The 19,827-nt window shown below is 46.1% G+C and overlaps 1 protein-coding gene across 1 annotated transcript in view; it reads left to right on the forward strand.

Moving 5' to 3' along the window:
- Dock5 (dedicator of cytokinesis 5) overlaps positions 1 to 19,827 on the forward strand; it is a 196,355-nt gene that overhangs the window by 92,078 nt on the left and 84,450 nt on the right. Inside the window, exons 6-9 of the mRNA XM_059273411.1 lie at positions 9,242 to 9,390; positions 13,246 to 13,381; positions 15,021 to 15,178; positions 17,047 to 17,128. Coding sequence (XP_059129394.1) covers positions 9,242 to 9,390; positions 13,246 to 13,381; positions 15,021 to 15,178; positions 17,047 to 17,128 — 525 coding nt within the window. The remainder of the gene's footprint in view (positions 1 to 9,241; positions 9,391 to 13,245; positions 13,382 to 15,020; positions 15,179 to 17,046; positions 17,129 to 19,827) is intronic.

Consider the following 19,827-nt stretch of genomic DNA (forward strand, 5'->3'; position numbering starts at 1 on the left):
TTCCATCTTAGAAATCTGACAAGATAACGTGTAAACACCTTATAGCTGCTACTGATTGGCTGTGAAAGGCCTTGATGATGGGCGGTACTTAGTCATTTTCTGTTCCAGGGTCTGATTGTGTTCTGGATACCTGCTTATCCACTGAGGAGCAATCCACAGCAATGAGTTTGTTGTTAGTCACCTGGCTCCCCAAGCCCCTTTCCCAAGGCATTGACAGTTCATCTCAGGCAGAATTTCTGATTTTCCTTTCTCATGTTAAAGTAAACCTCACATCTCCTGTTTCACTGGAAAGTATTAAAAGGGAAAAACCCTCTAATCTCTAGTTTCCAAGTCTCTCCTCCCTGGATGTGTTTTAGCATTTTGTTTTGGGATTCTGCACATGTGTTCCTTTATTCTACATAAACGTAAATGTGGGCTCTGCCAGCATACATTAATACACTACTACGTTCATACTCCCATCTATTTCCTCCCATAGCTTAGTATTTTAGTTTGTAGTTCTGGGGATTGAACCCAGGGCTCTGTACATGTTAGGCAAGGACACTACCACCAAGCTACATCTGCAGGAATTCCTTCTCTCAACTTTGAATCAGGCATTCTGAGTGATGTTGTTAACTACCTCCAGGATGCCCCAGGAACTCTGTATCTCTCTATGCTTCCTGGGTATTCTGAGTGACGTTGTTAACCACCTCTAGGATTCCCAGAAACTCTGTGTCTCTCTGTGCTTCCTGGGTATTCTGAGTGAATGCCCCAGGAACTCTGTGTCTCTTTATGCTTCCTGGTTCTGCTCATTTCTGTCTGGTGTCATTGGACATTTACGTTGTTGATCCAGTGTTTTCTAGGAGGGAGAAATGCAGCCCACTAACCATAAGCCCAGCCATGAGGTCACTGGATTATTCCAGAAATGTTTGTCTCCTGGTTCTAGAAATTATAAAGTGTGAAACCGTCAGAAATATCTCACAATGGGGAGGGAGACATCCATATTGAGGAGATGGGACCCCTCATCCAGAGTGGAGAGAAGGTAGAGGTTGCTTGTCCCCAAGAGCCTCCCCCACCGTCCCTCTTTCCTCCTGAGAATATGTTACTGATCGTATTTCAACTGTCTTTCCTGGTAGATGTTGACCTTATGCTATGGGGGGAAAACAAGCTGTAGGAGCCCAACGCCCCTGTTAACTGAGAAACAGGTTTTCCCCTGCACGCCCTGTCCAAACTAGGTCTGTGATCTTAAGCAAATCATTCAGAATCCCCAAACTTCTGCAGGATTTTGACACCTTGTAAAAGTGATACAGAGTGATACAGAATTTTGTTCCCTTTCTGAGTACGTATTTTCATATCCTATCTTCATGAAGCCGTGGAAGCATGAAAAAGGACTGTGGCAATATCATTGTGTGTACAGATAGTAGGTCAAGGACTCCACCAGTGCAAACCTGTGGTGGTTAATACTGTCCCAGCTGGAAGTAGTAACCACAGTCAATGGCCCTCCCACTGGACAGCCTTGACTCAGAGCTTCCCTCTCACCAGCTGCGGCTGCCAGGAACACGGGAGCTGCTTTCTGTGTGCCACACTTATCCAAGGCCACTGCCTTTCTCTCCTGTAATCATCTTGGGCAGCGTGGCCTTGAGCAGTTGGGAGCAGGCTAGATTTCGTCTGCTATAGATAGCAAGTCTTCTTGGTTGAGGTTCAGGTCTAGGAGGCACAGATATTTCCAGAATGCAGAGTGCATGTTCACAGCAGTTCTTGGTAAGCATTGCCCTCAGAACTGCCTCTTGGTTGGCTCAGGCACTGGGTGTTTCCAGGGCTTGATCAGGAAAGGAGGAAACATCTTGATCAGTGAGGTCACCTGGTGATGGGCCAAGGTGGTGGACACTGGGGCTGGACAGATCAAGCAGTTCTTAGAGGGCTCCCTCCCTATCTGGGTATGGGTTGTTTTGTTTTGATTTGGTTTTTTGAGACAGGGTTTCTCGGTGTAACAGTCCTGGCTGTCCTGGAACTCACTTTGTAGACCAGGCTGGTCTCAAACTCACAGAGATCTGCCTGCCTCTGCCTCCTGAGTGCTGGGATTAAAGGCGTGTGCCACCAACTGCATGGCAAGGGTATGTATTTTTATATTCAGAAAAATCCACAAAGCTAATAATAGTCACAGAAAACAAACAACCTTTTAACAGAAAGAACATAGATTCGGGAGGCTGGCAGCCAATCTGGCAGCCTAAGCAAAGTCCTTGACCTCTTGGGTTCTTATCTCCTCTCGTGTAATTGAAATTAGATATTATGTATGCCTTGAACATTCACTGTGAGAATTCAGGGAGTTGGTCCATGAGACGCCCATGGCAGCATCCGGCATGCTGCATCTCCAAAGTGACATTGACTTTAGAAGGGCATCTCCATCACACCGAAGAACACTAGAATCTGTCTGTCCACCCAGCTGTGGCTGTTGTTTCATCTTCCAGCTTGGGGCTGAAGGGGCAGAGATGAACCATGGCTGGCTCCCTTTCCGCTGTGGCGTTACTTCATTCCTCCAGGCAGGTGCATTGGCACTTCCCATCTATTTTCCTCTGCTGCCCCAGGAGGTTCGTGTTCCCCAGCTGTGACATACAACCAGGACCTCTGGCCTTTGCTTTCCAGTGGCACCTCTTCCCACATCCATACAAGTCCCCCTGCCATGTGGATAGACATGCTGCACGGACTTAGACATGCCTGCAGCTGTATGAGACAGAACTTACCAGTTAGCTATACCCACTTAGTTTTGTATCCAAGTCTCAAACTCCTGATCCTCCTGCCTCAGCCTCATGAGTGCTGGGATTATAGGTATGTACCACCATACCAGACTAGATAGACCTTTTCTTTAAAGGATTATTTGTTGTTGTTGTTTTTTTTAAATGTGTGCTCATGTGTATGTATGTGGATGTACATGTGGGTGCCTTCAGAGGGCAGAGGCTTTGCATCCACCCAAAGCTGGAGTCACAGATGGTTGTTGAACTCTTGATGTGGGTGCTGGAAACCAAATTAGGATCTTCTGCAAGAACTAGGTATACTGAGCCATCTGCCCACCCCCTGCTTTTCAAATATAAACAGCCATATATCTATCCCAAGTCACAGTGATGGTATTTTCTCAGTTGAGAAAATTGTGGTAACAGTGGGACAAGTGTTTTCGAATACAGGACTGTTTGGGAAGCCTGAGACATAAGCAAACCGTTCACCACTTATCTCACCGGGGTGCAGCCCAGGGGCTCTTCCCAGTGGAGAAGGAGCCCAGTGAGTTTTTTTTTTTTTTGAGGCAGTCTGCTCTTTCTGTATGTTTTAGAGCTGGAGTCTATTCCTTCTTCCTGTAGGGAAAGGGCCTGGTGATAAGAGTAGTTAATACACACCGTGGAATCAGGGAGTTTAATTGTTAACATGTATTCCTAGGAAGGACTGATCTCCCTTCACTTAAAAGTTGCTTCCAAAATAAAACCTTGTGCCTGCTATAGTTCTGGAGGACTGTGGAATAGAGAGGTGGGGGTAGGGAACATGCAGGGCATACTGAGTCACCCTTTCTTCTTGTCACACCCATGGTTTTATTTCCAGGCTAATGAAGGCTCACCTCTTAGCTGTCTGTCACTGAGGACGGCAGTAGCATGCACTGAAGTACAGTTTAACTGGTCTCCCTTTGGTCTCCTGTTGAAACTGGTTTCATCCTCAGGCAGGACATGTGATCTGTGAATTACAAGCTCTGCTTCCATGTGGCTTTGACAAGAAACAAAATGTGACATAGAAATGCTGGAATGTTTTCTTTAAAAAAAAAAAAAAAAAAAAAAAATCAAACCTTTGCCAGGCAGGCCAAGCTTTTCCGGAATGGGAAGAGGAAGTAAGGATGGGTAGGATGCATGGCTGGATAGTTCACTTGGCACTCAGTCTGGACCCAGAAGTTAATAGCTATATGGAAAGACTTCTTGAGATTATTGCAAAGCTCCATCCTTGGGGAGCATTTGTATAATTCCCACTGAGTGTGTGCAGAGCAAGGCAAAGAAGTGAGGCAGTCGGAAGCAGCCAATCAGGAAGTTGCTTGGTAGGATTAATGGAGTTGAACAGCTCTGCCATAGACTGGAAGATGTCTTTGGGCAGGGATCTTTGCCCAAAGTCACATAGCAAGTTAATGATAAAATTAGAAATAGAAGCCAAGTCCCCATATGTTCCCTCAGGTACTTTTCCTTCTAAATCATAAAACCCCATGGAAGAAGGAGAGGAGGTGAGAAGAACCTGTGTCCTGACACCTAATCAGTCCATATGGTGGCCTGAATAGCCTCCAGATTTCCGGAATACTCCCCAGGTGACTGCTGCATTCCTGTCACCATGGGGGACAAAGCTATCTGTTCTTGTGCTTTGGTCTTTCTCTCCAGAAATTCTAACAAAGAAGGAAAAAGGATAAACATCTGGATTAGAAAAATACACCAAGTGAGATAGAGGGATGGCTGTATTGTCTGGTAGAAAATGGTATCTGGGGTGTGTTCCGTGGGGTAACAGTTCCTCACTCAAATTGAAACCAGACTGTTCTTTTAAAAATTTAAGCCCTCAGATTTGTTCCCAAGTTCCTGCTAGATCCCAGGATCATGCTGACGTTTGCAGAGATGATGTGACGATGGCTAACAGTAGAGAAAAGGCTAACTTGGAGAAGACCGAAGATGGTAGAGGAGAGGCTCTGTAGAGGGCAGGCTTGGGTTGTGTCGGATGTAGGAAGCAGAGGCCAGCCCGGAGAGCCTTTAGTCCATTTTCTGCTCCCAGCACAGAACACCAGAGCCGAGGGATTGTATAAAACAAAACAAAACAAAACAAAACAAAACCAGGTTTGTTTTGCTCCCAGTTTTGGAAACTGAACGTTCAGGATCGGGCACCTGTATCTGTTCATCCCTATTGCCGTCATATCACAGAAGATTGCTTCATGGCAGGATTGTGTACAGGGAGAAGACCTCACAGGGTGAGGCAGGAGTGATTCCCAGCCCAGGGCTGCACTCTTTCCTAACAACTTTATCAAGAACGAACATACTGTCCTCACCTTAGCCAGAGAACTGCCTTCTGCTGTGGTCGGCAGTTACTAGAATCATAACCGGTCCAAGAGCTGAGAGGAAGCGACTCTTGGACCAGTTATGATTGTAGTAACTGTAGAAGTAGGCTGTGGAGAGTTCAGCCGGAATGAGACACCTATACAACATCACTCCCCCACCCCTACCCCTGTTGTCACCAAGGCTCAGGGGACATCATCTTGTGAGAGGGGGCCAGAAAGAATCTAAGAAGGCTAAGGAGGAGTGCTGTGGAGTGCTGTCTTGTGGATGTGGCAGGGGTCATTGGTCTCATGAACTCACGGCAGCTGTGGTTACCTACCCAAAACCTACACATGATCAAGCCGACAGCACCGATCGGTAGTCTAGCAAGCTCTGTTAACTGGACTCAGTGGGTTACAGAACAGCAAACTCAGGAAGATGGATGGGGAAGGGCCTGGGGAGAGGATAGGCTTAAGATGATATACTGTATCTATGTATGAAATTACCAAAGAATAAACCGATTTAGAACTAGCTTAGTCCAGGAGGCCACCTTTAACCCCTCCCTCTCAGCAGACCCCCTGTGGTTAAATTACCTCCTACTGGGCCACTCAGAAAGTCAACCACCCCCATCATGGCTCTGCGCATTGGACCCCTTGGGGAGGACAAGTCATATCCAAACCCAGGCAGAGGACAACTGGAGAGACACAGAAGAATGTGACATACTCATTCTACTTGGGAGCGCAGGATCTTCCTCTTATGCCCTCAGATGCTACCCCCCCCCAAAAAAATGCATGAGGTGCCAGAGGGGCAGGGAGGGGCATCTAGGATGCAAACGGCTAGCCCAGAGCAGTTGGGGCAAAGCCCTTCTCCTTGAAGTAAGCAGGGAACTCACTTCCTCTGCCCTGTTCCAGCTTGTCTATTGAGAATGAATTTGGCACAGTGAGAGAGAGAAGAATGGCTGTCTTCATCCTTCTTTGGGGGAAGGACTTGGCAAACAAGGCTGATATGGACAGGCGATAATTAAAGTGCCACGGATCATGTCTGATATAATTGAGACTGAGAACATGTGAGCATGTGCCTCCAGACAAAGCACATTATCATGCAGAGGATTCCCGGGGCCCCTGGAACCCTTTCTTTCTCTTGAGTGTGGAAGTGAATGCCATAATTACAGCTAGGAGACACTAAAAGCTATAGGAGTAGAGGAGTCACAGGGAAGGGGAAAAGCTCCTTTTCCATCTAGCAGTTCTGAAAGGCTTAGCCAGTCTGTAGGCTCAGCCACCACCAGCCCCCAACCTCCCCCCCCCCCCCCCCAGTTTGTGAAACAATGGAATGGGAACATTGCATGCAGAATTGAACTAAAAAGGCAGAGGTTTTACCTATGTTGACTGAAGACAAGATCTTTCCCTATCTCCTTCTGCTTTCTAAGGCCTGGCTCGGGAGGGTGCACAAAGATGTGAATACCATCCTGGTCTTCAATAGGAACTGCCTTTTGGATTGTGCAGCTCCGCAGTGTAAATAAAGCCCCTTGAGATCACAGATAATTGGACTCCTCCTCCTCCTCCTCCTCCTTCTCCTCCTCCTCCTCCTCCTCCTCCTCCTCTTGTTCCTGTGAACTTTGAACTTGTATCAGAGTTTTTATCAAAAGTTACTAATCTCATCCCTGCCTCTCACTGCCACACCTGTGGGCCAGGCTTCTTCCTACAGATAGATTTAAGCTTTGTTCAGAAATACCTTGGATGTTTCTAGCTCTGTTCTGGCTGAGGCTTTTGCCTGGGGATCTGTTCCTGGAGTTGTTAGAGAACACCAACAAGAGGGGAAATAGTGGCAGCCCTTAGAACGTCCCCTCACTATCTCCACCCCCCACTCCCTTCTCCACCTCCTCTCACCTTTCTCCCTACATTGTCAATATATCTTCTCTATGTAATGGGCCAGTCAACCATTCAGGTGGAACCAAGGTTGAAATCGCTTAGACACCGAGTACTGAACTTTAACAATGGTTGACACACAACAGGTGAGTTATAAACTAACTTCAGAACTACATGGTCCTATAACATCATCATGACTTTTACCTACAAACAAGAAACCACTAGTGTCATAGTCTGTAAGGAATGATACATTTCAAATATAGTGTGCTTTTCCTGACTGTCTAAAGTGGCCCTTTCCACTATGTGTATAGCATCATATTCTACTTTTTTTTTTTTTTTTTTTTCTGAGACAGAGTCACACTGTGTACTCTGGCTAGCCTGGAGCTCACTATGTAGTCAAGGCTGGGCTTGAACTTCACAGAGATATTCTTTCCTCCACCTCCCAAGTGCTGAGATTAAAGGTGTGCATCACTACATCCAGCTTGTTCAGTTTTTTCTTTTCCTTATTTTCCCATTTTCTTTCTTATACTCTTGGTAATCTGAGATTATCTTGTGTGTATAGATATAGTAATATAAGCCCCAGGGTTGTAGCTCAGTATTAAGAGCGCTTGTTTAGCATGTGTGAGTTCCTAAATTCAATCCCAGTGCTTCTGGGAAAAAAAAATAACATAGTACATAGTAAATACATGCCTACGCATACCTATTTATTACTTCTCTTCCCCTCCACGATGCTGGATTTTCCAGGGCAGGAACTTTGTTTCCAATTCATTCTCACTGGCTGATGGTTTTCTTTAGAGTACATAATGATCCAGTCAACCATTTAGATAGAACTGAGAGGGTGATGGCTCAGACATCAAGTATTTGACTCGTAAAATTATTGAGATACAAAAGATTATTTGGTTGTAACTTTGCTTTAGCACAGTTTGGTGAGTTACTAGTAAAGCCCAGAATAATAATCAATGTCCATTTGCTGGGGGAATAGAGATTTTTAAGAATAAAAATTTAAAAGTCATATTTTTCAATATTCCGTATCTCTGAAATTGGTTATTTCTCCCCTTATAATTCTTTCCTTGGTGTATTTTGCAGACACAGACGCAAAAGGGGTGATTCCTGGCCAGGAAGAGAGCCAGCTAGGCCACAGTCTTCCAGGGCTCTGTGTGCTGGTGTGGGTTATAAATTACAATCAAAGGAAGGCATGGCTAACTCAAGACTCAGTTGAGACTGTAGTCAGAATTAGGCAGCTGGTGGAGCTGGGGAGATGGCTCAGTTGCTGTACAAGCAGGGGATCTGATTTTGGATTCCAATGCTCACGTAAAAGCTGAGTGTGATGGCAAACATGAGTAATCCCAGAGCTGAGGAGGTAGAGACCAGCAGTTCCCTGGGGCTCATTGACCAGCCATTCTACCTAAGTCACTGCGTTCCAGGTTCAGCCATAGAGTCTGTCTTAAAAACGGTGAAGGGTGAATGGGGAAGAGTTGTGTGATATTTTGTTTGTGTTCTGACAAATAAAGCTTGCCTGGAGATCAGAGGGTTAACCATAGAGCCAGGTGGTGGTGGCTCACACCTTTGATCCCAGCACTTGGGAGGCTCATGCCTTTAATCCCAGCATAATTGGGAGATGGAGACAGGAATATAAGGCGAGTAGAGACAGGATCCCTCCCCCTTTTCCGTCTGAGGATTCGTAGAGGTAACCAGTCACTAGTGGCTGCTGCTCTGCTTCTCTGATCTTTCAGGTTATTACCCCAGTATTTGACTCTAGGTTTTTATTGGTAAGGCTAATTAGGATCACGCTTCAAGGAGGAGCCCCGATCTTGATCCCACCTGCACACATACACACACATGTGTGAACACTCCCACATATGAGCGTGTATGTACAAAAGAGGTTTGGAAAGAGAAGGACAGTGTAGTTGCAGGTGGAGGAAATGATGACAGGCTCCAGAACATTTGGAAGAAATGATCGCAGCTGTGCATGATGAAGCACAGATACTGTGATGTAGCTTGATACAAAATATAGATGGGAATGTGGTCCAGGCCAACCACAAAAGGACTTACAATGAACTCTCTTATCCCTGGTGGGAATGCCTAAAGGGTTTTAAACAGAGAAAGGGACATGGTCAGAATTTTAGGATGGGTTTATGATTTAGGACCAATCTGCAACTGTTTACCCAGTTTTAGAGTTACATTTTGGGACAAATTCAGAGTAGCTTGGGCAAATTTATCCCTAGCAACATGAAAATATGCCTTGAAGTGTGCAGCTCACCATGTGACCTAATGATTAAGTGACACCCTGTAGCAGCTAATCTATGCTAAGAAACTCTTTCTCCTTCACATCTTTGTTTTCCTTTCTGTCCTTTCCTGTTTTAGAACAACAAGGTCACACTATTCCGCCAGCTGCAGCAAATGACCTACAGTCTGATCGAGTGGCGCTCCCAGATCCTGTCTGGGACACTCCCCAAGGACGAACTAGCGGAGCTGAAGAAGAAGGTCACGGCCAAAATCGATCATGGGAACAGGTAACCTAGGACATTTTTACACCCAAGATGTGGGAAGTGACCGGCACCTTCACACCAGGTACTGTTCACAGAAAGTTTAAAAAGTCCTTTAAGGCTGGGCGTGGTGGCGCACGCCTTTAATCTCAGCGCTCGGAGGCAGAGGTAGGCAGATCTGAGTTCTTGGCCAGCCTGATCTAGGAATCGAGTTCCAGGACAGCTAGGGCTATACAGGAAAACCCTGTTTTGAAAAAACAAAAACAAAACAAAACAAAAAACCAAAAACAAACCCCCCAAATCAAATCCTTTAAACAATTTCAAATTGAAGGTTGAGGAGGTAGACCAGTTGGTTGAGTGTTTATCTAGCTTGCACGAAGCCCAGCACAGCATAAACTGGGTGTGGTGGTGCTGTAATCAGCTCTCTGAAGATGGAGGCAGGAGGATCAGAAGTTCTGGTCAAGGATGCCTGACTGTATAGCAAGTTCAAGGCAGCCTGATTGGCTGTATGAGACCCTGTCTGAAAAACAACAGAAAATAAGTAAATGCTGTACTCACACATTATACATCATTATCCGTATTTATGAGGCACATGTATACAGTATTTATATATGATGATGATTAATGAGGTTATATAGCATGCCCATCTCTTTGGCAGTCATCCTTTCTTTATGTTGGGAACATTTACAATCCCCCTTTCTGGGTATTTTGACATAAAAAGTTAATTTTTGCCAACCGTAGCTATGCTACTATGCAGCAGGAAATTAGAAATTGTTCTTCCTACCCATCTGCATAACTAGACCAATTAACCACCTCCTTCCTTGTGTTAATGTCTTGGGGTGGGGGTGGGGTTCTTGTGTGTGGTAAGATACTGGATAGAAGAAGAAACTAAAGGGAGTAAAGATTGACTTTGGCTAGTGGTTCCAGAGAGTAGAGTTCGTCGTAATGGGGAAGGCGCGGCAGAGCAGCACCTGTCCTTGGCGATGATGACAGGAATCTGTGACAGAGCTCCTTCACCTGGCACACCGGAGAGCAGGGTGCTCTAGACTAGAACCGGAGGCCCACCCCCTAGCAGTCCAAGTTTATTGACTAAGCACTGCATCCCAAAAGGTTGTGCAAGCCCTCAGACCAGTGCCGCCATCTGACAAGTGCTCAAACGTATGAGCATGTGAGGCACGTTTCCCGTTCAAACCATAGTACCCCCAGGGTCCCTACAGCCCTCTAGTCTCACAGCAAACTTTTGATCAAATAATAATGTTGCAACTTACTGTCTTTGTGTCTTAGAAAATATTTAATTTCAGTGAAAAATGTCACAGTCCCTTCCTTGGGTCAGGTGTCGCATTGGCCCTCGGATCCCACCGACTGACACAAGAGCAGAGAAAGCAGGTTTTCTGTCCTCCTAGCTTCTCCCTTGGCAAAGAAGCCAAGAGTGACTGGGCACATAGAGATGGCCTTTCAGACGCCTGAGTGATCTGGCACATAGAGATGGCCCTTTCAGATGCCCACGACTATGTTTTTATTCCAACAATGGATATTAAATGGATTGCTGTCGTTTTCTTTTCCCCCCAACCTCTCCTAACTGGGACTGGCACCATAATTGGCAGTGGTGCAATTCAGATTCCCTGGCATGGTAAGCCATCCTTCCTTCCCGTTAATTCTATCTACACATTTACGTGTCCATTTCTGCAGCAAGCTCCTAAGTATCACAGGTAGACCTGGAGCTTCCAGGTACCACTGCCTTTCCCAACATGAGAAATTCAGTCCATTCCTCCACATTCACGGTGGGTGTGGCTGGGGATTCCTGCTTTCAGCCAGCCCCTTCCAGAAGACCTCAGAAGCCCTCTGTTAGCTTTGCTGCTCTTCATTTGGTATTTAGGTTATCTAGTTGATGATGATGCCATTTCTGTCTCTCCATTTGCCCCATGGCTCTTGCTTATCCTTCACACCTCTGTTAAAATACAGTTCATTAGCCTAGTCTTTAAATGCACTACTCTAATAAGCTGTATTTAGAAAGAATTGGAGTCAACATGGGATGCAGACTTCAGTCAGTTTCACAAACTGCCTCCGTTGTACACGTCACATACTTATAACCCTTAGGAGGTAGTTATTGTGAAATAATTATTTTTTATTCCAATTTTATTTAGGGAGATGTGGACTTAACTGATTTCTTTCCAGGTCACAAAGGCAGTGGGAAGGATTTAACTTAATCACAGGCCCCGCCTCTAGGTCTGACTCTGCCTGCAGCTGAGATGTGAATCCCTTCTCTAATATACTTGTCTTCTGTGATGGTCAGTGTTGATGTCTCCTAGACAGGATCTGGAATCCTCTAGGAGACAAACCTCTGGGCACATCTGTGATGGGGTTTCTAGATTAGGTTAACTGAGGAGAGAACCCCCACCTGAAATGTGGGGCAGCATCTTTCTCTGGAGTCCTGGAACTGAATAAGAGAAGCTAGCAGAGCACCAGCCTACATCTGCTTCCTAAGTGATGATGTAATGTGACCGGCCTCAGGTCGTCTGCCATGCCATCCCTTGAACTGTGAGCCAAAGTAAGCCCTTTCTCCTCTAGGTTGCTTTTGTCAGTATGTTTTGGTCATAACAACAGGAGAAGTGTCCCCAGGTGACCGTCACTGCCACAGCTGCAGATCTTTCTGCAGCTTTCAGAAAGATCTTTCTGATCTTTCAGAAAGCCAGCCGAGGTAGAATGAGGCTCTGTCCTTTTGTGGGCTTGCCACAGTAGCATTGGCCTGGAGGTTCCCCCAAGGCCTGGCATAGCATGTTAATGTCTCCCACATGGCAGAGCATGCCTGCTTTCTCACACGTGTCCTTGAAAGCAGCTCAGGAAACAGAGCTGCCAATACATCCATGACCCAGCTCTGCCAGCATGCCGTCGCTCTCCGGTCTGGGTGGTCTGGCCACTGTGGGAAAGAAGCTGCCAAGGCAGGTGACTCGTTGAGTTGCCGTAGAGCAGGGAGGAGGGAAGTGAGGCATGACCGCTTGCATCCCAAGGGCTTGGCACCTCTGGTTGTTAGCCCTTGAGTGTTGCTGTGGGACATCGCAGCTCACTCCTGCAGGTGCCTAGAAGGTGGGCTGAGGACTGAGAGCAGAATTCTCTTCCCCCAGACTCTGAGTTCTTTCTACCTCTGTGCCCATTGGGCACAAAAGCCTTAGGAGAGGGGCGTGCTTGTCTCTGCTCTTGCCCTGCAGCCTGCAGAGCTTTTGTTACCAGTTTTCTTGTGCCATTCCCTGCAGTCAGAGCTAACGTTGGTGCTTACTGTGTGTGAGGTTCTATGAGATGCTTTTCTGCAGTGATCTCAATCAAGTTCTTATGGCAACCTTCAAGGGTAGGAAGCATTTACACATGAAGGAGCCTAGGCCTTGCAGAGTGAAGGGGTCCTAGAGAGAGCATATGTTAAAGCCAGCGTTCAGACTACAGTATGAATGACAGCGGAGCCAGCAGAGAGATGGATTATGAGAAGGTAGCCCCCAGGACCACTTCCTTCTTGAAGACAACACTGAGTAAGGAAGTCAGGGAAGGCTTTTGAAGGATGATGTGTGGGTTTGATGTTCTTACCATGTCAGATCACAGGAGACTGGGCCAGGGAATCACTGCAAAGAGGGCTTTGGTCAGAATCAGTGTCAATGTTACTGTCTTGCTTTGGGCCAAGTCCTTGGCACACGCACGCAGGTTTGGCTGGGATGGCCTCCTGAGCTGTGTTATGTTACTGGAGGTGGAAAGGAGGTGGAGATCGGAAGGAGGGAACTCCCAGGTGGTGTCCAGTCCCTACCTGTTTCTCCTGGATCTCCTGGGCTTTCTGATACAGCTTCTTCTATAAAGAGGGCAGTGGAGGGGAGAGCTACTTACCACCTCCTTTCTCTTCAGAATGCTTGGACTGGATCTGGTGGTGCGTGATGACAATGGGAACATCTTGGACCCAGACAACACCAGCACTATTGCCCTCTTCAAGGCCCATGAAGTTGCTTCAAAAAGGATAGAAGAGAAGATCCAAGAAGAAAAGGTACGTTTCCTCCAGGGTGCAGGTCAAGCTGCTAGGATTTCCTTCTTTGCTTTGGTTTTTAGTGCCAAAAAAAAGGAGTAGTAGACAATAGAAATAGAAATGCCTAGAAAGATCACATGTGTCCTCATTTTAAAAGTGGGCAGAAAGAATGAGGCCAGTATTTGTGTTCCAATTTGGAAAGGGAACAATGGTAGGTGTATATGTGTGTGTGTGTGTGTGTGTGTGTGTGTGTGTGTGTGTGTAGAAAGATGCAGAACTATTTTATAAAATAGTACTTGTTTTAAAAAGAAACAAAGGGCATCCACCCTCCAGTGCTTGCATATCCACAGAGTAACTGGAATGGTGGATTAGAAACTAGCCATTCAAAGCTGCCTCTGGACCCGAGTTTGGTTCCCAGCACCCACTTAGTGCTTCTCAGCAGCTCATAACTCCATTTCCAAGGGATCTGTGTCTTCATCTGACCTTTGCAGGCACCAGGCACGCACATGGTACACAGAGTACATGCAGCCTAAACATTCATACACATAAATATACAAAATAAAAATAAAGATGCCTCTGGGAAGGAGAACTGGATGAAAGGAAGACTTTTTATTGTATAAACTTCTCTATTTGTTATAAATATTGTGATTTCCAAGATGAAGCTATTTTAAATGACACTTTGGGAAAAAATTGGAAGTAAAGAAAACTTAGAAAGGTGGAGAAAATCAGAAAAAGAAAAAACCTGTCAGCCACATTCTGACCACCGTGACCTACCATGTTGGCATTTGATGTATTTTCTGTTTGGATGAGGAAAGATTTGTCTGTGTGCTCTTTATTGCTTTTGCTTTCTGGAGAGCAGTCACGATAGTAGGTGACTGTGATTCTGCATCTAGTGAGAGCCACACCCAAGGGTATACCTTTCTCATGGAACCATGTTTCCTGTGAAGTTGGTAGTGGATTAAGTGATTTAAGTTTGATCCCCCAGCATCCTGTCATAGGACATGGAAGCCTCACGGGTCTGCTAAATACTGAGTTATCACCTGTAGACAGCATGGTTATTTTTCATGTGTATGTATGTGGTGTGCATACAGGTAGGTATGTTTGCTTGCATGTGTGTGAACCCACATGAATACATATATGTATATGCAGGTGGGAGTGGAAGCCAGAGGTTGGCGTTGGGTAGCCTCCTCTCTCACTCTGCATCTTATTTACTGAAGAAAGGTCTCTCACGTGAACCTAGAGCTTCCCAAGTCAGCTAGTCTAGCTAGCCAGCTTGTTCAGGATCCTGTCTCTATCTCCTGTGTGCTGGGATTACAGGTGGACTGCTGTGCCCACCAGGGATTTCCATGAATGTTGGGGATCCGAACTCTGGTCTTCATTCTTCCACAGCAAGCACTTTATATGGGAGGCCATCTCTGCAGTCTCTTAGACAGCATTTATTGAATTATTTGGCCCAAGTCCCTGAACAGGACCACTTCGGTTATCTGATAATGCTGATGTGTTTGTTTGACTGAGGGATGATTGGTTCAGGTCCACATCTGCTCAGTTCTTAGCAAGTACTTCTCCTTGAGTATAGCAGCTGTCCCTTTTTTATAGGGTGACTTCTTTGCCAATACTTTTTCCCGTTTGCTTAAGTCTTCTCTCCTGTCCTGTGGCCCAGAGCATTTTGCAGAACCTGGACTTGAGAGGCCAGGCAATCTTCAATACTGTGCACACCTACGGCCTCTATGTGAACTTCAAGAACTTTGTCTGTAACATCGGCGAGGATGCGGAGCTCTTCATGGCCCTGTATGACCCAGACCAGTCCACCTTCATCAGGTAATGGAGACCCATGTCACTGGTGCTTGGACTTGCAAAGTAAAGTCTTCCCCTGCCCTTATCCAGGAGCCCTTCACTGGGTTTGAGATAGCAAGATGTGGACAGTGGGTGTAGTCACTTCTGATGATAGAAAATAAAATGAAGTCCTTTGGGCTCTGAAGCCTTTGTCTATGGATGCTGGCACCATGCAGCTTCCGAGTGTGTACTCTGTAGGGTTTAAAGAGTGAATGGAGCAGCTCAGGATGCAGACGCAAGGATAAAGAGTTCAGAAGGCCCTAGGGGAAGAATGAGAGAGATGAAGTGAAACACAGTGGGGACTCACGGCCCTGCGACTGAGCTGTAGGATATGGCAATGGCGAGTGCCTGTCACTGTGTCTCTGTCCAAGCCCATGCAAGTCACTGTTCCATCCGTGAGCTCTCCTGTCAGCTGTCTGAATGAGGATGTGTCCATGAAGGTTATAAGCAGTTATAAGATGGTTAGATGGGGGCTATGTGTTTGGGAACTCTGCAGCTCAACTCTCCCATGAACCCAAAACTGCTGGGGTAAAAAAAAGTCGACATAAAGAAAGTCTAAAGACTGTGGCTGAGCCCCAGGGTGACCTTCACTGAACAACTTGAGGATTTGTTGAACAAACGCCAAACAACTCCATTTGAAGATTTATCCTTATGAACGCTGTAAAAAGTAATTCCTGGGGCCTAGGTGTACTCAGCTCATAGACTGCTTTCTTAGCATTCTCAAAGCCCCATGTTCAATCCCCAGCATTACATAAACCAGATGGATGCCACAGGACTGTAATCCCAGCACCAGAAAGGTGGAGACAGAGAGCCAGCTACATAGTGAGTTTAAGACCAGCCTGGGCAGCATAAGACCCTTTCTCAAAAAGTAAAAATGGTTACTTGTAGCTAGAGTTTTCCTGCCTGGCCCATGGTCAGGACAAATCTCTCTCACCCGCCAGTCCCACAGCCGCTCAGACCCGACCAAGTAAACACAGAGACTTATATTGCTTACAAACTGTATGGCCGTGGCAGGTTTCTTGCTAACTCTTCTTACAGCTTAAATTAATCCATTTCCATTAATCTGTACCTTGCCACATGGCTCGTGGCTTACCAGCATCTTCACATGCTGTTTGTCATCATGGCGGCTGGCAGTGTCTCTCTGACTCAGCCTTCCACTTCCCAGCTTTATTCTCCTCCTTGTCCCGCCTATACTTCCTGCCTAGCCACTGGCCAATCAGTGATTTATTTGTTGACCAATCAGCAACACACTTGACATACAGACCATCCCACAGCAGTTACTAAGTCACTTGTATGATGTGGACTGTGAAGGATGGATTGGGACTAACTTACCAAATGAAGCTTTTATAATTGTGGCCTCTTGAGACATGGTTTCCCTGACTATCTCAGGCTGGCCAGTTCACTATGTAGCTCAGGCTAGCTTCAAATAATGATGATCAATCTCCAGAGTGCTGAGATCACAGACCGGAGCCACCATGCCCAACTCTAAAATTAAACTTTTGCTTCAGCAAAGCTGAAACTTGTAGACAAGAAATTTGAGGTGGAATGATGACCCCAGACAAAAGAACTCATGAAATTCCATGTCTGAGCCATCTTAAGCGGTGTTTGTCACTCTATAGCTTGTTCTCTGTAGTAGGGAGTCTTTCAAACACAGAGGACCCTCATGTATGATGTGTGTGTGTATGTATGAAGTGTGTGTGTGTGTGTGTGTGTGTGTGTGTGTGTGTGTGCGCGCGCGCGCGCTTTCTTCCACAGCACCTGCCTCCTCATGAGGCACTTCCGCCTCTTGCTGTGAGCAGCCTCTGCCCCAGATGCCCTCTCACTAAGAGTAATTTCCTTTTTTTTCCTGCTAGTGAGAACTACCTAATTCGCTGGGGCAGTAACGGGATGCCCAAGGAGATAGAGAAGCTGAATAACCTCCAAGCAGTGTTCACTGTGAGTCCTGCCTTCTTTATAAATATTTTTTGCATTATTTTCTACATCTATGTATATGCATGTGTATGGGTGTTTTGCTGTGGCCTAAGTGTGTGGAGGTCAGAGGCCAATTTGCAGAAGTAGGTTCTTCTTCCACTAAGTAGAACCCGGGTGTAGAACTCAGGTCCTTAGTCTTGGCAGCAAGCTCCTTTATCCGTGGAGCCATCTAACCAGCCCAGTCTCACTTTCTGTTTCTTCAGTTTCTTACTGTTTCAGCGGGATGCAAGTGATAAATATATGGAAAACGTAAGAGATGAAAAGGAAAGCCATCATTGTCCTATGAGTGGGCATAGCCCAGTCACTTATTCACTTAGTGAGTATATACTAGGTACCACATACCAATCTGCACACTTGAGACCATCTGTGAACAAAACAGGGAAAGAAACCGTGTTCTTGAGCAGCTTTTGTGCGGGTGGATCAGACAAATACAAACAATCCTGACACAAGTGGGTGGATTATCAACAACAGCCTCAATCTTGAGGTGCCAGAGGTTTTGCCAAGGTATTGCTGGGGGAGGCTTGTGTTTTACTGGTATATTTATTCATTTAACTTTTGTTCTCAACTTAGTTACAGTTGTGTATTGATTTTATTATCATGAAAATGGTTTCCTACTCTTAGTCTTTTTTTTTCTTTTCTTTTGGAAATTATAATAAAATCACATTCTTTCCCCCAAATCCTTTCCTCCCTGCAGGCCCTCCATATGCCTCTCCTTGCTCTCTTTCAAACTCACGGTCTCTTTTTTTCATTAATTGCTGCTACATGCACGTATGCATACTTAACTTTTGGTATGTATGTGTGTGTATGAAGTGTGTGTTCCCGAGGTCACACAGGTGTCCTAGTTCATGTGCAGAGGTCAGAGGTCAGCGTTGGATGTTTGTCTTCCCCTTCCACATTGTTTCAAGACAGGGTCTTTGCATGGACAAAGCTATTCTAAAGATTCTCCTGCCTCCACCTCCGATCCTCTCTAGGAACATGAGGATTTCAGATGTGTGCCACAGTACCTGGCTTTATACGACATCTGAGGATTTGGATTCAGGTTCTCATGCTTACATGGCGAGCACTTCCCGCATTGAGCCACCTCCCCCACCATGAAGCTTCTGCTTTCAATAGATTGTTTCAGTGCTGGGAGTAGGCATCTGTGGTAGGGCACACCCTTAGCATGCACTAGGCTGTGGGTTCAATGCCCAGCACTCCAAAGTACGACAATAGAAGACATTTGAGGAAGATAATGAAGTTGAAGAGAGTCAGCCATGCAGATTACTAACTGAGAAGGAGCGCTCCCAGACCAAGGTCACGGTGAGGGCAAAAGTGATCAGACCTTTTCCGAGAACCTCGCTCTGAGTAGAGGGTTCCTAGTCTCTGCAGGGTGCTGCTGCATGCAGCTCAGGAGCCTGGCAGTGCCTGAGGCTATAGTTTAGACCTGGCAACTGTCTTCTTCTTGGGTTAGAACTTTCTGGGCTTGACTTTGTTTTTTTTTTTTAGAACACACCTTGGGGCTGAAGGGGACTTGGGAAATCTTGATAGTTGGGTCCCCAGCTCTGACTCTCTTTCCCTTCTCCCATCGGCCCACACTAATGCTTCATCACCTACTCTTTCTGAGTCCAAGACAGGCAAAACCAAGTTCCAGTGACAATGCAGCAGCCGCAGCCGCCAGTGACTAAGCGCTGGTCTGGCCCCTCTGTCGGCCTCTCAAGTCTCGCACCTGCGCCGGTTCTCTGTCCCTGCACAGAGCCCTTCCTGTTCCTCCCCTGCAAACACAGGCACAGAATGCTCTGCAATTTCACGCTAGACTTCTGTAGTATTTGTTCAGTTTTGAAACCAAGTGGGGTTTTCCCCTGCCGTCAACCGTTGTTTATGGGACCATGTGTACATCTTTTAGGCCCTGTTAAATCTTCGGTTCATCGTTTAATCAGTCTTAACTTAGTACAGCTGCGATTACCCTTTCCTTCCCTGCTCCCACGCTCTCCCAGCCAGCCAGAGGGTCATCCAGTATGTAAATTTCATGTCTAGCCGTTTCAATCAAATCAAATGTGGTGGCCATTCCCTTGGTCATTCAACAGTCTTCAGAACTCATTAATAAATGACTATGTATTATTTAATGATATCAATATGCTACGGTTTATAGAAGCTGCCACCCAGTGTGTCTATTTTCCATTAGTGGAAGCTCGGTAGAGCCTCAAGCAGAGATTTGGGGTGGGTGATTACTGGTGTGTATTGCTGTCTCGGTGACGTGTCTTTACCAAATTACAGGGCGTAGATTTGGAGTGATTATTTGAAAAGTAATTCATGATTCAGTAAGAGGCTGGGCTGCTGTTTCCTAAAAGGGTTCTGAGATCTAATGAAGTTATTTCTGATGTTAAGTGAATGAGATCTATGAGCTCCTTTCTGGGTCACTCGCCCCCTCCTTAAGAACACACACACACAGGAGCCTCAGCTGCAAACAGGAACAGTTCCACCCCCACACCTCTTGCTGTTTATTCCCTATTTATATATATTCTCAGGAAGCAGGTGAGGAACCTCACAAAACCATACCTGGGTAACACTTGCCTCTCAGATTGCTTAGAAGGTGAGCTGGGAGGAGTGAGGGGTGGCCCTTACCTGTAATCCCAGCACTCGAGAGGTGAAGGCAGGAAGATCTGGAGTTCATGGTCAACCTCGAG

This window comes from Peromyscus eremicus, chromosome 9 (assembly GCF_949786415.1).
Source record: "Peromyscus eremicus chromosome 9, PerEre_H2_v1, whole genome shotgun sequence".
Lineage (NCBI taxonomy): Eukaryota > Metazoa > Chordata > Mammalia > Rodentia > Cricetidae > Peromyscus > Peromyscus eremicus.